The sequence below is a fragment of the Penicillium riverlandense genome (assembly GCF_028828495.1).
Source record: "Penicillium riverlandense strain IBT 135883 chromosome Unknown utg000006l_segment0_segment0, whole genome shotgun sequence".
Classification (NCBI taxonomy): Eukaryota; Fungi; Ascomycota; class Eurotiomycetes; order Eurotiales; family Aspergillaceae; genus Penicillium; species Penicillium riverlandense.
In genome coordinates, this window is record NW_026643197.1 from 3,255,481 (window position 1) to 3,270,688 (window position 15,208).

The following is a 15,208-nucleotide window of genomic DNA, read 5'->3' on the forward strand; positions in this document are numbered from 1 at the left end:
TCAAGACCGAATTCACTATCTCAAAGGGCCTTCTACTGGCCGCGCAATCCAATGGTTTTGTCACTGGCTTTGTTACATCAGAATCCCTGTCATTCTACCAGGTCCCCAACGCCTGAATGGATAATTTTCGAATCGCAGCCGCCATCACGGCAACATTTTTTTTGTCGTTGGGAATATCATGGCCTTTGCTATGCACGACAAATGCGGACCGCCGTAGATCACAGATTCGATGCAGAGCTAGTGAATAGTCAAACAATGGATCCTTGGTGCCGCCGATCGTCAAGCTAGGAATTGTGATGTATCCGTCAAGCCCATCTTCTACTACCGGGCGCTCTCCGGGATCCATCCGAAACGGCGGCAAGGAGTTCACAAAAATGGCACACCGAAACAGCGCAGGCTCAGTCGGGTATACCTTGTTATGATGAATTAAGAACCCTGCAGCCAGAGTACCGCCATGCGAAAAGCCTAATATGCCATCAAAGGGGCCTTCCATGGCGATAGTCTCGTACAACAAGTCATAAGCTTCGAGAATGTCAGACTCGTCGCTGTCCTCGGGAGAAAATGTCCGTGGGAAGCGATAGTAGCTGTAGTACGGCCCATCGTAGAAGCTACCGATGCCTGGCCCAGGGTCTGAGTCGATGTCTCCTTCCAGGAAGTGGAATGTGGCTGTGTTATCTCTCTCCAGATCATTGATAAGCCCGCCTGGACGGTCATGATGCGTCAGAGATTCATTATAATACCGAAGGACAATCCCATACTCAACTGCGATCGTAGAATCTACTCATGGTTAGTATTTTACTGATTGGGAGCAGTTTCAGCACCTTGGCTAACCTTCTGGTTAGTCCCCCAGCCATGGAGACACAGCAGGCGCAGGGGCATCTTGGCTTGGCTCGCGAGGGTAGCGCTCTGGAACAAAAGTGAAAAGTCACCGACGGCTGGCGAGACAAGAAAAATGGTCACATCTGCTGTTGGATAGGTCCTGTTCCCACGCGCCTTTATATAGTATCAGGCCTAGAGGGTAGCCCATTCCCAAACATAACGAGACCAGTACTGCCGGATGAGCAGGTCGGGTTATTCGATGGTGAGTGCAACTGGCCTCGCTCTGTGTTGCGATAATGATTTATAAAACTCTCCGTCGTTCATTCCTGTGTTTTATTAAATTTCATTGCTGTATGTTATATGAGGGCTTTTTACATTTGGCGTACTAGAAGGGATATATATCGAACTGGTGGAGCTCAATACATTCTGCAACACCTACGGGAGATTATCTCCACAACCAAAACTGCATGCAATATTTGGATCTAAGAGTCATTTAACAGCTATGTTTTCAACGAGAATATAATGTTTTATTGTACCCGAGAAATCCGACTTATCTACAAAAGCGAAAGGTGCAGAGAGAGCGGAAAGTTCCAACTACTGTCGGTAACTTCCAAAGTTAGTCTAAAATATTCGCTCATTACCACCACCCATTCAGGTTTATGTAAATCAGTGGACGAGTACAAGAAAAAAATATATGCAAAATGAATGAATTTGAAGTTACCCACCCTTACTAAATACAGAATTTTCATAATCGCCGCCAAATACTACAAACATCCTGCAACGTCCTTTTCCCGCGTCGCTGTCTATCAATCCACTTGACCAGCACCTGTACGGAAGTTAAAATGCTTACCAAGCCATCTTGGCCAGCAACCCTTCAGGCCAGCGACGGACTGCTGCTTTTCTGCATTCATCCATGCAGAGAAGAGCCATACCCAGCGCTCCTGGAAGGAAATAGTGCTCCAGGGGAATCCCCGAAGTGCTGAGAACCCTCTGCAGGCTGGGGATGTAGAGCCAAATCACTGCAATAGCCAACGCAAATACTATTGCGGGAAATAAGTAGAGATTTTGGGTCTTCTTGTTGAAAGCAGGGGGGTGCTGGAAGATGGAGAGGTGCCGAGTGCGCACTGCCATGAGGTTGAACCATTGCCTAGAAATGGGTCAGCATTGAATACCCGAAGTCAAAATCTTTCCGGGGGTAACAAACATAATGACAAGGTTGATGAAGTAAATAGAGCTCGCCTCGTTCACCTTGGCGTTGTAGTAGTTAGGGTCCATTCCGGCTGGAATCTCCCCGAACTTGAACCAGAGATCCGAGAAAGGAATGCCATTTCGTTGGAGATACCAATAAGCCATGGTAAACGAGCAGGCAGTTTCGATCATTCCAATAATGGCGTATGAGTGGAACATAAGCTTCCAGTTGACAAGGCGAGTCTTTGTGGGATGGCGCGGCGGACGGAAGAGTACGTCTGCCTCTGGAGCTTCATAGGCAAGAGCGATGGCCGCAGCACAGTCGGTGAAACAGCTGACATAACTATTATAATCAAAATCCTCTGCAGTTTTGGAGGAAGACTTACCAAATGATGATCATCAAGAAGGAGGACAAGATTTGAGGAATGCCGAAGATCAAATTGGTGAACACAGGCCAGAATTCGGACCACGAGCCAGCGGGAAGAAGGTAGGCTACCGTTTTCTTGAGGTTGTCGAAGACGACCCGTCCGTAGCGGACGGCTTCAACAATTGCGGCAAATGAATCCAGCAAGACCATGTCAGCAGCTTCGATAGCGATGTCCGAGCCGCTGGCAAGACTGATTCCAATATCGGCAGCTTTCAGGGCCGGTGCATCGTTGACTCCGTCGCCGGTCATACCAACGATTTGTTCTCGGGCCCGGAGCTCGCGCACAATTCGCAACTTTTGATGAGGAGTAGTGCGGGAGAACACAATCTCGCGATATTGACAGAGCTGTTCCCACTGGTATTCGTTGAGAGCCATCAAATCGGGGCCGCTGAGTAGCAGGGCGGATTGAGATGGGTCCACCTTTTTTTCTCCTGTGCCTGCGAAACGCTCTAGTGCCGATGCATCATGAATGGAGTTCGTAGTCACAATGCCGCATTGACGGGCGATGGCCAGCGCGGTAAGTCCGAAGTCACCAGTCACCTGGTTTTTACGATTAGCCAGGGTTCGTCATTGAGGTGCATAGCGGACAAACCATAAAGACCCTGATGTGTGCCTGACGCAAAATTCGCATAACCTCAGGAATTTCTGGTCTGGTTGGGTCGATAATGCCCACAAGGCCAACCAGCGTAAGATCCGTCTTGGCCTCACTGAGCATCTGGGACTCGCATTCCGCCGATGTGGGATCGGCCAGAATATTGTCTCTTGTCAGAACCTTGCGAGCAAGCAGAATAGTCCGTTTGCCCTCCGCGGACCACTGATCCTTCAGGTGTTTGACTTCTGCGAGAGTCACTTCATTCCAAGGCTTCAATTCGCCGTCTGCGCCGAGAACGTTGGTGCATCGCTCGATCAAAATATCCGGGGCTCCCTTGACAGTCATAAGTCTTCCAAGAAGTCAGCAAACATATCGTTCACAGAAAATACTAAACATACATGTCTTCAGCGGCGAAGTTGTTGGATTCAGTGGTTGAAAGCGAAGTCTTTGGGCCGTCCGGGAGGACTGGAGTAAATGCTTTGACCATGAACTTGTTCTTACTGACAAAGTCCAGACTGAAGACCTTTTTCCATCCCTTTCGAATGTTTGCAACAGAGCCTTGGCTCTCTGAGAATCTCAAAACAGCTTGATCGGTAGCATCGCCATAGATGCGTCGCTCACTGAGTGGAGATTTTGCTGATGCAGTGTCGAATTCACCAGCGTTGCAGAGACTACCAACAGCCACGAGTTGTTGGACAACAGAAGGAGCCAGACTAGTGGTCGTGACTTCTCCTGCAACGGTTGACGTGGTGGTTTCAATAACGAAGTCTGTGACAGCCATGCGGTTCTAAAAGAAGACTTAGAATTGAAGATTTGGTGGATGGCCCTTCAAGGTCCCTCGCTTACCCGGGTTAGTGTGCCAGTTTTGTCAGTACAGATGACCGTCACTGAGCCCAGGGTCTCGACCGTCTTCAAAGACTTGCAAAGAACGTTGTTTTTCTTCATCAGGTTGGCTGTAATCGTCAAACTACTCGCAACCGCAATGGGAAGACCCTCTGGAATGTATGCAATGGCAACGCTAACGCAATCAACGATCAGAGTGGCCACGTTGATATAGTCAGGGTGCGTCTTGTGAAGCCAGCCGCCCCTAGGAAAATGTCAGTTCTTGTACATGAGGATTGGGACACCAAAGGCACGTACCAAACAGAGGCAAGAATCACAATCCAGGTAACCATAATGATGAATATCAGGACCACAAATCGTAAGACTTCCTTTTCAATGGTAGTCAGGCCGGTCTTCGGTTCACCCGCCAGTTTAGCGATTCGTCCGAAAACTGTCGAGTCACCAGTTGCCACGACAATGCCAGTGGCATTACCAGACACGCAGTGAGTTCCTTGAAGGCCGATACACCGCGTCTCCAGATAATTATCAGATGTGGAGTCCACACTACCCTTGACCGAGTTGGATTCACCTTCGCGCAGAGTTAGTCTGGGTTATATGGAGGTTGTAGATGGACTCACCAGTGACGATCGATCTATCCACAGTCACGTCCTGGGACACCTCAACGAATCGCATGTCCGCTGGGATTTTGGCTCCAGATTTCAGGTATACTGTATCTCCCGGGACAAGGTCCGTGGCAGGGACCTCTACTCGAGACCCATCACGGATCACCAAACAGGATTCCGGCAGCATTGCAGTGATAGAGGCCATAACACGAGACGAAGACCAATCTTGCCAAGCATTGAAAGCGGCTTGAAGGAGGAACACAGCAATTAGAACAACTCCTAGGGCAAGGTTGGCCACCGACGGAGGTTGTCCTAGTGGTTTCCATGAGAGGAAAACAAGAATGCCGCCGACGAGGAGAATGGATCCAAATCCTTTGAAAAGATACCCGAAGACCTTCCAGAACCAAGGGTTTGGTAGAGGGGAGATCTTGTTTGGGCCATTTTCCCTCAGACGCTGGCTGGCCATGGTTTCAGCCAGCCCGCGGGACATGTCCACGTCGAGGCGCTTCTGCAATTCTTCGACCGAAATCGTGTGCCAATCCGTGCTTTGCCATTCTGTCCAGAAATGTTAATGTTCGGTCTCCTGTAGTGACATGGATTCCTTGCCTTCGGCCAACCTGTCCCTCTCCCCTTCGCGTTTGGACCGCTGTTGTCTCTCCCCGTCCTCAATATCGAATGACCTATTACTCACATTACAACCGAGGAAGATCAGAAGAGCCACAAGGCAACATACACGCTTCGATACTGAATTGGAATAGCTGAGGCCGGTTCAATCTTTCTCAGGCTTCCGCGTCGCTGCAGTCTCAGATCGTCTCGGCCACCGTCCTTCGGCGTCGAACTGTCCGATGTTGGGGTCACACGATCGCCTGTTTCCTCGTCGCTGGCCTTCCAGCGCAAGGATAATCCCAACGGAGGCATTTGTAAAGACAATAGTGAAGGGAAGGGACCGGTCGTACGAACTTGAGACGGTGTCTATGAGCAATGCAGAACAAAGGGGAAAAAGTCCATGCCCTGCAGGGACCGGGGGTTTTTATATTGTACTTCTTTCTTTTCAATTCCCTCGTCAGGAACTCTCTGGTCCGGTTGCAACTACCTTCCGCATCTCTGCTGCGGGATTTCTTTGTCATGGTCTGTTTCTGTTGGCTGCCATGAGATATTTTGCAACTCCCAATGACATCCAACTCCAGTTGCCTTAGATCGGGTTGGCACGCATGGCCCACATTAAAACACGGGGGAGGGCTCGCTCATCCTTTCAACTGACACGGTAGGTAGTCAGTCAACATTGAGACACATCGAAAAGAAATAATTTAATTGTCCAAGTCGAATTCGTTCCCGTTGCATCCGTATAATTCGGTCACTCTGATGTGTTGACAGGGAGAAAACAACTCCAATGTGCAAACAACAATATCATTCGCTCGAATATCTCTCTCTTGCCAAAAGCATTGACCAACTTCAATTGGCCTCGCTCCGCCCTCGCACTTGGACTGTTACCACACTAGCTGGCAGCAGCCGTCACTGGCGATGAAGTTCCGATTCGCTTCCCGTTTGGGGGAAGACCTAGCAACGGTGGCTAATCTCAATGCCGAAATCTCCTCAGTCCAGTGGCTCACAAATCGCTCGTACAATATTCTCCCGACAGAGTTGTCCTTGTATCAGCACACCGAAATAAAATAAAAAATAAAAAATAAAAATAAACGAAACGAAATTGCTCTCAGATCCTAAAATCTCTCACTTTTCCTCTAGATTTAACCGTTTCGCCATTTGAGACTTGTTCCGGCTGCCAGGAACTAAGGGACGGTACTGTACCAACTTCTTACCTCCATCAGTCTCCGTATAAATTGCCTTGTTCCGTCGCTCTTGGATCTATGCCATGCGAGCTGAGACAGTCAACACAAAACTATACCCATGTTCGAGGTAGATGGGTGATCGGGACGAGGAGCGCAAGGGAGGTCAGAGAGACTACGGAAATCGGAGAAAGAGCGAGGAACCTTTGTCAACTCGCTTCTCTCGTTTCCTCTCCTTCGTGATCTCCCAAAAAGGCTAAGGCCCCTCTATCCAAGGCGGCCAGCGCTGACACCTCAGACACCCACGCCGTCAATGGATTTAGCAGTAAAGTCTTATAGATCGAGCGCCCTGCCCAGGGCCCACACAACCTTTCGGCAGCTAGCTCATAGAAGAGGCGTCTGCAGTCCTTGCGATGAGCCAGTACCGATCCCACATCGAGCTACGCCTGTTTTCCCCATCGCACCCGCAACCATTTTGTCGATGACGTAGAGAATGCGGCAGTTCCCCAGATCGCGATCGGCCTCGATACAAATAATCGGGCATGGAATGCATCGACCGGATTCTGCCAGATCTACACCCACACCCACTCTATCGTCATGCCGTGGTCCTTTGCGCTCCCCCAGGCGATTCTCACCTCGCCGGTGCTCTCGGTCGCCACGCCCATTTTCACGGGGACCGGCGTCGCGCTTCTAACGAACCGTGAGTAGACACCCACACGCCACAGTCGATGATCAAGTCATAAGTAGTGATCTGCTGGTGCCTGCAGGCGTTCGAACCAAGATTACCTACCACCAGCTCCGACAGCCGCCGTTCAACCCGCCCGCTTGGCTCTTTGCGCCCGTGTGGACGGTGTTGTACGGCATGATGGGCTACGCCGCGCATCATGCCACGCTGACCGCATCCCAATCCCTCTCGCTGGCCGTCCGTGATGCCAACGACTCGGCACAGACGCTGTACACCGCGCAGCTGGTGCTCAACAACCTCTGGATGCCCCTGTTTTTCGGGCTCGGGCGACCAGCCGTGGCGTTGGGCGATATGGCGCTCCTAGTGGGGAATGTGTCGCTGCTGCTGATGAACTGGTGGACGGCTGACCGCACGGCATTCTGGTTGATGACGCCGTACTACGCGTGGCTCGGGTACGCGGCGTACCTGAATGCGGGCGTGGGCTACTTGAATGGCTGGGTGTTGCCGAACCGAAAGGGGTCCGAGTAGTTAACGAGTGTAGTTCTAGCTCGAAGAACGCAAGGGATTCGACATCCTATACCTACATACGTCGTAGGCAACTGCAAGGACGATTCATCCTTGTCTGTGCCATTGTTTTCGGTCGGGACGTGTACGGCTTCCCATTGGTTACTCTCCTTAGTATCCATCCTGACCGCCTGCTTATTACAGACACACCGCCCACGTGTTGGCCGTTTGAGTGGTCGGCCTACTCATTGCCGGCAGAATAATTACCTGGTCCCTCCAGGAATATTCATTCCTCTAGTATCCTGTAGCGATGATGCCTAAAGGGCTTCACACTGTGACAATACCCCTCTCAGTGTACCATGTCACAGATGTCCCTAGCGGTGCTCCCCTAGCTTCAATTCACTGAGCCAAGCGAGGGCAATAATCCTTGTTATTTATAGTTGATGGGATGATGTGCTCGGATCAGGCTCGGATCCACCCGAGTGGCAAGCTCCTCCGTCTCTCCTTCTCCTTCCATCCCTTCGGTGGGCCCGGCTTCTATCTTTAATCCACCGCCTTCCATCCCTCGCGCCCAGAACCTGCCGAGAGACATGAGCTGGCCTCAACCTGAGCTACGATCCACCACGGGATCGTCGCTTCGGGCAAGCCGCATGCAGTTCAGGACGGATAGGTGATAACCGCACACGATGGCATCCACACCCCCTCACTGGTCGCTGTGGCTATCTCGGCAAATTTTTCTTTCGTGCATCTTCCACGTTCGTGCAGGATCCATGGGCTGTCGGGGTGTGCAACAAAGGCGCTCGCCACTACGACCCACTGTGAGGTGCCCACCACTATTCTCCGGTGCCCAGCGGTTGGCTGGGGCCTGGGCCACTGAACTTTTGCTTTGGTTCTTATCGATGATAACATCGTTGGATCTAGACTGCCAAAAATTCAATTCCCGCGGGACCCACGATTCCTCTGCCTCGCCTCTGCACAGCTGTTGGTCCTTTGTTTTGGTTTCTTCTCCTTTTCCCTTCTTCTTTTTTCTTCTTCTTCTTCTTCCACCTCGCATTCTTTCCAATCGCATCTTTGTCCTCTCTCCCCTTTTGCCTCGACGTGACCATACTCATGTCGGATCTCATCCGCTACGATCCGCACCCGAGTCCCGTTGACGAGCAGCCCTTCGACCTCCCCCCTCAACCCAGCAGTCGGCAGAGTCTCGAGCGCGAGTCAACTGCCGATGCCGTCCAGTATGAGGTGGGCGTGACACCCCCCAGTCCGCCATTGCAGCCGAGGAGTCGCCGTGGATCACATCGGGTGCGCTTCCACTCGATTAATGACACGATCCAACCGGGATACGGTCACCAGACACCTGCGTCGCCCGATCGAGCCACCTCGGACTCGAACCGTCCTCTCCTACCCCCCGCCGACCTGACAGAGGTCCCGCTCCCTGGAACCATCACCCCGCCCGCTGCCGCCCACTCCCCCCGTGGCTCGGCGTTTGCCGAAGCTGCCGATGCAGTACACGCCTTGTCTTCTGAGAAAGAAGAAATGGAACGAGCGACCTCTACACGAGAGCGGTTCCGGGCTGCGGGTCAGCTCCTCCGACAAAAGACCGTCCGTCTGACAGAGCGGCTTGGTCGCTCGCCAACGGACGATGGAGAGGCTCTGTATTCCTCTTTCGTCCCAGATGATATCGATGGGGGCATTCCGCTCGAGGAGCTGCAAGCACAGCGCGCTCGACAAGATGCGGACCGGCTGCGGGCGCTCGAGAACGGCGATGAACCACACCAGCCTGCCGCCACTGCCGAGGCTCATCGTCTGGTTCGCAGTATGACCAGAGCCCAAGACCAGCTACGGCAGCGCAAAGCCCGTGGTGCATATCAGCGCTCTGGCCAAACCACTCCTCAGGGTTTTCTGCAAGACTTCGCTGCCCGGCGTCGATCCAGTGGGCTCAGTGGCGGTAGCGGCATTCTGTCGCAGCTTCTCAAGCTACAGGCCACCCAGGCAGGGGGCTCCCGTCCGGATAGCTTCGCCTTGACGGATGATTCGGACAGCGAGACGCAGGTGTCTTCTGGGGCGACCACCCCGAAAAAGGGCTCCCTCTCCCCATCCATGCCCCCATCGATGCCGACCTCTGGTTCTGCCACGCCCCGAAAAGAAAAAATCAAGTGGTACAAGAAGCCGAATCATCGATCCACCTCGTCGCTCGTCAATGCATCCATGAACCTGAGCAGTGCTAGTCTGCCGGCCGCGGTCGACGTGATGCCTACCGGTAAACGGCACAAAAAGAGCAAACGCAAGACTCGGCTCGAGGACGAAATCCGTGTTACAGTGCATATCGCTGAAATCTTGGCCCGTCAGCGTTACATTATGCAGTTGTGCCGTGCCCTTATGCGTTACGGTGCACCGACCCACCGTCTCGAGGAGTACATGCAGATGACAGCCCGCGTCCTGGAGGTGTCGGGTCAATTCCTGTATCTCCCCGGTTGTATGATCATGTCCTTCGATGACCCGACGACGCGCACCGCCGAGGTCAAGCTGGTGCGGATGGTGCAGGGTGTTGACCTCGGACGACTTGGTGACACCCACAACGTCTACAAGAACGTGGTGCATGATTTGATCGGTGTCGAAGAGGCCACCCAAGAGCTGGATGAAATCATGCAACGCAAGCCGCGATTCAACAAGTGGGTGCTGGTCCTCATGTACGGACTGGCCAGTGCCGCCGTCGGCCCTTTCGCCTTCGGGGCGCGGCCCATTGATATGCCGGTCATTTTCTGTCTTGGCTCGCTGGTGGGATTTATGCAACACGTCCTGGCACCGGTTTCCGTCTTGTACTCCAATGTCTTTGAAGTCACCGCCGCCGTCCTCACATCCTTCATTGCTCGTGCCGTTGGTAGCATCCAAGTTACCCGGAATGGCGTCCCAGAGCGTCTGTTCTGTTTCTCAGCCCTGGCACAGTCCTCGATCGCCCTAATTCTTCCTGGTTTCATGGTGCTTTGTAGCAGTCTGGAACTGCAATCACATCAGATGATCGCCGGCTCTATTCGCATGGTGTACGCCATCATCTACTCGCTGTTCCTGGGCTACGGTATCACGGTTGGCACCACCATCTACGGCCTGATGGATAGTAACCCGACCTCTCAGCGAACCTGCAGCAACCAAGACGTCTATGGATCGGAGTGGACGCAGCATTTCCCGTTTGTTGCCATCTACGCTGTGTTCCTTGCGATCATCAACCAAGGCAAATGGAAACAAGTACCGGTCATGGTTGTCATTGCGATCTCGGGATATATCACGAACTATTTCAGCACCAAGAAGCTCGGCTCGTCGTCTGAGGTGGCGAATACAGTCGGCGCATTTACAATCGGAGTTTTGGGCAACCTGTACAGTCGCCTTTGGCACGGCCACGCCGCTACCGCCATCTTGCCCGGTATTTTCGTCCTCGTTCCATCCGGTCTTGCATCCAGTGGCTCCCTGATTGCCGGTCTTCAATACGCCGACGAGGTCAAAAACAACCTACACACCTCTGGCAACAGTTCCAACTCGAGCAGCCTCTCCGAATCGTCAGTGGCGAGTCTCGGATTCGGCATGATCCAGGTTGCGATCGGCATTACGGTCGGTCTGTTCATTGCCGCTCTCATCGTTTATCCATATGGAAAGAAGCGCACTGGTCTGTTCAGCTTCTAATATTTGCATCCAACATACTACCATTTACGCACATATTTGCATGCATGCGATCGAATCATTCTCTTTTCTCTCCTCGGTTTCTGGAGCGGCGTTTGTCTACATTGTTGAAGCATATGAGATGACATGCATTTGCTAGATCTAAAAGGATGGGGCGTTTGTTATTCCAGCGAAGATTATGACTGGGCGGCGTATTCCTTGTGCCGACCGCTGTCAAGTTCCTACACATACTTAATAGAAATGGATAAACAATAATGATATTTGAATCAAGTAACAACTAAGAGATTGGATTTGGTCAATTAGAAGCTGCTATAATAGCTGAATTCTTATTGGCGCGCAAGGGTCTCCCTGTGACAGATTCGCCCCCAAATTGGGCATTTGCGAATCTAATGTTGGCCCATGCCGATGTCAATTACTATCAAAGTGCTGCAGAGGTATCCAATATTACCGAAAGGAAACCGGTCTTATGTGGTGGGTCCCCAGCATACCCGAAAGGGATAGGGTTGGTGGATCCAGCGTTCAGTCTCAGGCACAGACAAAAATTCTGAGCAATGAGAAAGCTTAAACTTACGCTTATCGAAGAGCCACGCGCGGGGGATGGCAATTGAGTCAACAGTCCTTCTTACAGCCTAATCGCAATGCGCCGCCCTATTTTAACCGACTTCGTCGCCACCTACCGCGGCGGCATCGTGGAAAACCGACATGCTGTCCACGCCGCTGTTGTCGACGCCACGGGCAAGCTTCTATATACCGTCGGCGATTCATCGCGAATGACACTAGCTCGTTCCGCTGCCAAACCGGCACAGGCGCTCGCCATTATAGAAACTGGTGCATTTGACCAGTTCGATTTCGATCAACCCGACCTGGCGTTGATGTGTGCATCTAATAGCAGCGAAGAAAGACATATCGCCCGCGCACGCCAAATGTTGTCCAAGGCGGGCGTCTCCGAAAGCGATCTTCGCTGTGGCGGGCATACTCCCCTCTCAAATGCCGTCAACCGTGCCTGGATCAAGAGCGACTTCACACCGACGGCGGTGTGCAGCAACTGCTCCGGTAAGCATGCCGGCATGCTTGCTGGTGCAAAAGCGCTTGGTGCAGATACAAAAGATTATTACAAGCCCACTCATCCTGTTCAGGTGCATGTGAAGCAAGTTGTGGACGAAGTTACTGGGGTCGAGCCGGATGAGGTGGCGTGGGGCTTGGATGGATGCAATCTGCCCGCCCCTGCATTTCCGTTGCACTACCTAGCCCGCATGTATGCGAAGTTTGCAGATGCAGGGAACGAGGCGGGGAATACTGCTGCAGATTGCGATCCATCTGAAAGGATTAATTCTATGGCTCGGATTTTCAACGCCATGACAACATATCCCGAGCTCGTCGCTGGCGAAGGAAGATTCTGCACTGTACTTATGGGGGCTTTTGGGGGAACGCTTTTTGGGAAACTGGGCGCCGATGGGTGCTACGGGATTGGCATTCGGGAATGTGGGCAAACAAAGCAGCTCGGAGCACATGGCGCAATTGGAATCGCCGTGAAGATCGAGGATGGTAACGTAAGTATTCTATATTCTGCCGTCATGGAGATATTGGATCAACTGCAAATTGGAAAGGAGTTTATGTGCGGAGCTCTTGATAAGTTCCATCGGCCCCAGATTACGAATACGGTTGGTGCGGTTACGGGGCAGGTATCTCCTGAATTCAAAATCAGGGCTGTTCATTCTTAGATATACTCGGGTATTCTATACCTGGCTAGTATATCAAGGAAGTGGACGCAGAATCTGTACAGTACCCGGTGTTGTTCACCGGTCTCTTAAGTTCATAGCTTTCTCTCTTCGTTTCACGGCAGTGTTACTGAGCAGACCGGCTTGCCCAGATAATAAAACAAATAACTTGAATCGCTCGCTGAGTTTCGGGTGAACACCATGGTGTATGTCTCTCTCAACATAGCAAATGGTCCCGGTCAATATTGTGCACTTTTCCTATGCCTTTGCCTTCTCGACAGGCTCGTCGGTGGATGTAGTGTCCACGCCGCGCTCAAACTGCGCCTGGCCTTCGACCCTAAGCATAGCGCGTGCCACACGAGGAGGATCGAAGATGCTTTTCGATTGGGCGAAGATTTCATCAATTTCCTCCAACGAGCGGCCCTTAGTCTCAGGGAAGAAGAAATATACAGACGGCACGATGGCAGCGTTGATGACGGCGAAAATAATATAGTAACGGTTCTCGATGGTGGAGAATCCTACCGGCGTGATTTGCGCTAGTAGGAAGTTAAATGTCCATACGGTAGCTGTGGACACGGCGCTCACGGCAGCGCGAATTTGCAAGGGAGCCATCTCAGCTGCGTAGAGGAAGGTGAGGCCCGAATAGCCGACAGTAAAGATAAACTGGAAGATGTAAAGGAAGATCACAGCCACAACTAAAGCACCTGTGTTGTTGTGCTGGGAAGTTGTGCCGGCAAGAATAGCCATACAGATAGCCATTGCTCCAGCGCTCCACAGCATGAGAGGGCGACGACCGAGACGGTCGATCGTGTAGAAGGCCAGAAAGCCACCAAAGGGCTGCATCAGCCCCATTGCAGCGGCCAGGATGCGCGCCTTGACCGGGTCAAGGCCTAGGTACTTCTGGAAGATAGTAGTCGCATAGTAGGTGATCAGATTCACGCCGCACATTTGCTGGAACATCTGACCGGTGGCGGCAAGGTATGCGCGGTGAAAGAGTCGCTGCTCGCCCATTGTAAACATGTCGCGCCAGGAGCCCGATCCAGCTTTGGCGAGAGAGGCTTCCATATCCTGAATGCTAACATTGATCACATCCGAATCAGATTCAACGTCTAATAGTGCCGCTAGGACCTCCCGGGTTTCTTCCTGCCGACCGTGCTTGAGGAGCCAACGCGGAGATTCGGGGAGGACTGCAACAAAGACCATCGCAGTAAGCGACAGGACCACTTGGAAGACTAGAGGGAACCTCCAGGAAACCGAATTGTCTTTCACAAAGTAGAATCCAAGGTCAACCCACAGGGCGAGGGTGACGCCGACTCCGACAAAAATGCCGTCAGTCACAACATTTGACCCGCGCTTGTGTGATGGAGAGATTTCGGCCTGGGAGACGGTTAGTCGGTCAGAAGTCTATTAGCCGGATGTAGACTCGCCTGCCAGATGGGCACGGTCGCAACGTAACCTCCGGTGCCTAGACCAAGAACCAGTCGCGCTACGATAAATTGGGCGAAATCGAAGGATGTGGCCATGAGCACGGCGCCAATGATCGCCACCAAATTAGTGAAGAAAATAACCTTTCGGCGCCCCAAGAGATCGCCCAGGTAGATGCATGATAGAGCACCAAAAATACCTCCGACAGTGTAAAGCGCAATAACGGTCCCTGTTGAGATTCCGATTCGTTAGTCTAACGCGCGCGATTTTAGCCCATCCGCCACGAACCTTGGATTTGCGATCGTTCCAGCTGGTTGGCCTTGGTGCTATGAATCGTGTCCATTTGTGGGAATTGTGTATTGAAGGAATTGAGGGTCAATAGTCCCCCAGCGACGCTCATATTGTAGCCATAACAGGTGAAGGTCGGACACACGACCAGCATGACGGCCGCTCGGAGAAGGGCATTACCCCGGAAGCCCAGGTAGGGTTTGATGGCCATGATGGTGGTTGGACGACGAAACAGGGATCATGAACCCAGCACTGAAGAATACCGAATGTGGTGAGAACAACCGAAAATAATTAAGTGAGGATCGTGGTCCTATATGGGGATTTATGGCCATTGCTTAAGCGATTCTAATCTCACTCCCCACAGGGCAAGTCCAGTGCTGGTCTGGGGCGGGCATCGCCGTCTGCCGTTGATCAACCAAATTGGTGACCTCGGCACTCGGGGAGCCAGCCTATGAGATTCCGGGGCTTCCGCCAGGGGATCTGCGCCCCTGTTCTGCCCAAACCCCTAACCCCAGATGCCATGCACCCTTAGCGTGCAGATTCCATCGAGACATGTGCGCACTGGTCACTACGGCGCTGTAAAGATCCGGGGCAGTGCGAATCCGGGGACGCCCATTACGTTAGTTTTTTGGGGGAGTCGATGCGGACCCGGCCGGGAATTGTC

At 52.4% G+C, this 15,208-nt stretch overlaps 6 protein-coding genes across 6 annotated transcripts; 3 read left to right on the forward strand and 3 right to left on the reverse strand.

The window, feature by feature from the left end:
- Positions 1 to 94: 94 nt before the first annotated feature.
- Positions 95 to 879, reverse strand: N7474_007518 (putative DUF341 family oxidoreductase; the record flags this gene model as incomplete). The annotated part of the gene is made up of 2 exons (XM_057198928.1): positions 95 to 762; positions 822 to 879. The coding sequence occupies 2 exons, from the start codon at positions 877 to 879 to the stop codon at positions 95 to 97; spliced, it is 726 nt and encodes a 241-aa protein (XP_057052368.1).
- Positions 880 to 1,665: 786 nt separating this feature from the next.
- On the reverse strand, positions 1,666 to 5,389 carry N7474_007519 (cation-translocating P-type ATPase; the record flags this gene model as incomplete). Its single annotated transcript, XM_057198929.1, has 10 exons — positions 1,666 to 1,966; positions 2,024 to 2,350; positions 2,394 to 2,974; positions 3,027 to 3,375; positions 3,425 to 3,813; positions 3,873 to 4,113; positions 4,167 to 4,437; positions 4,487 to 5,016; positions 5,089 to 5,151; positions 5,205 to 5,389. 10 exons carry the CDS (start codon positions 5,387 to 5,389, stop codon positions 1,666 to 1,668), a joined length of 3,237 nt encoding a protein of 1,078 aa, XP_057052369.1.
- A 1,463-nt stretch (positions 5,390 to 6,852) lies between these two features.
- Positions 6,853 to 7,468, forward strand: N7474_007520 (TspO/MBR family protein; the record flags this gene model as incomplete). The annotated part of the gene is made up of 2 exons (XM_057198930.1): positions 6,853 to 6,955; positions 7,023 to 7,468. The coding sequence occupies 2 exons, from the start codon at positions 6,853 to 6,855 to the stop codon at positions 7,466 to 7,468; spliced, it is 549 nt and encodes a 182-aa protein (XP_057052370.1).
- A 1,086-nt stretch (positions 7,469 to 8,554) lies between these two features.
- Positions 8,555 to 11,116, forward strand: N7474_007521 (threonine/serine exporter family protein; the record flags this gene model as incomplete). Its single annotated transcript, XM_057198931.1, has 1 exon — positions 8,555 to 11,116. The coding sequence occupies one exon, from the start codon at positions 8,555 to 8,557 to the stop codon at positions 11,114 to 11,116; it is 2,562 nt and encodes an 853-aa protein (XP_057052371.1).
- A 635-nt stretch (positions 11,117 to 11,751) lies between these two features.
- On the forward strand, positions 11,752 to 12,834 carry N7474_007522 (asparaginase; the record flags this gene model as incomplete). The annotated part of the gene is made up of 1 exon (XM_057198932.1): positions 11,752 to 12,834. The coding sequence occupies one exon, from the start codon at positions 11,752 to 11,754 to the stop codon at positions 12,832 to 12,834; it is 1,083 nt and encodes a 360-aa protein (XP_057052372.1).
- Positions 12,835 to 13,089: 255 nt separating this feature from the next.
- Positions 13,090 to 14,755, reverse strand: N7474_007523 (sugar porter family MFS transporter; the record flags this gene model as incomplete). The annotated part of the gene is made up of 3 exons (XM_057198933.1): positions 13,090 to 14,208; positions 14,259 to 14,485; positions 14,545 to 14,755. 3 exons carry the CDS (start codon positions 14,753 to 14,755, stop codon positions 13,090 to 13,092), a joined length of 1,557 nt encoding a protein of 518 aa, XP_057052373.1.
- Between the last annotated feature and the right edge of the window lie 453 nt (positions 14,756 to 15,208).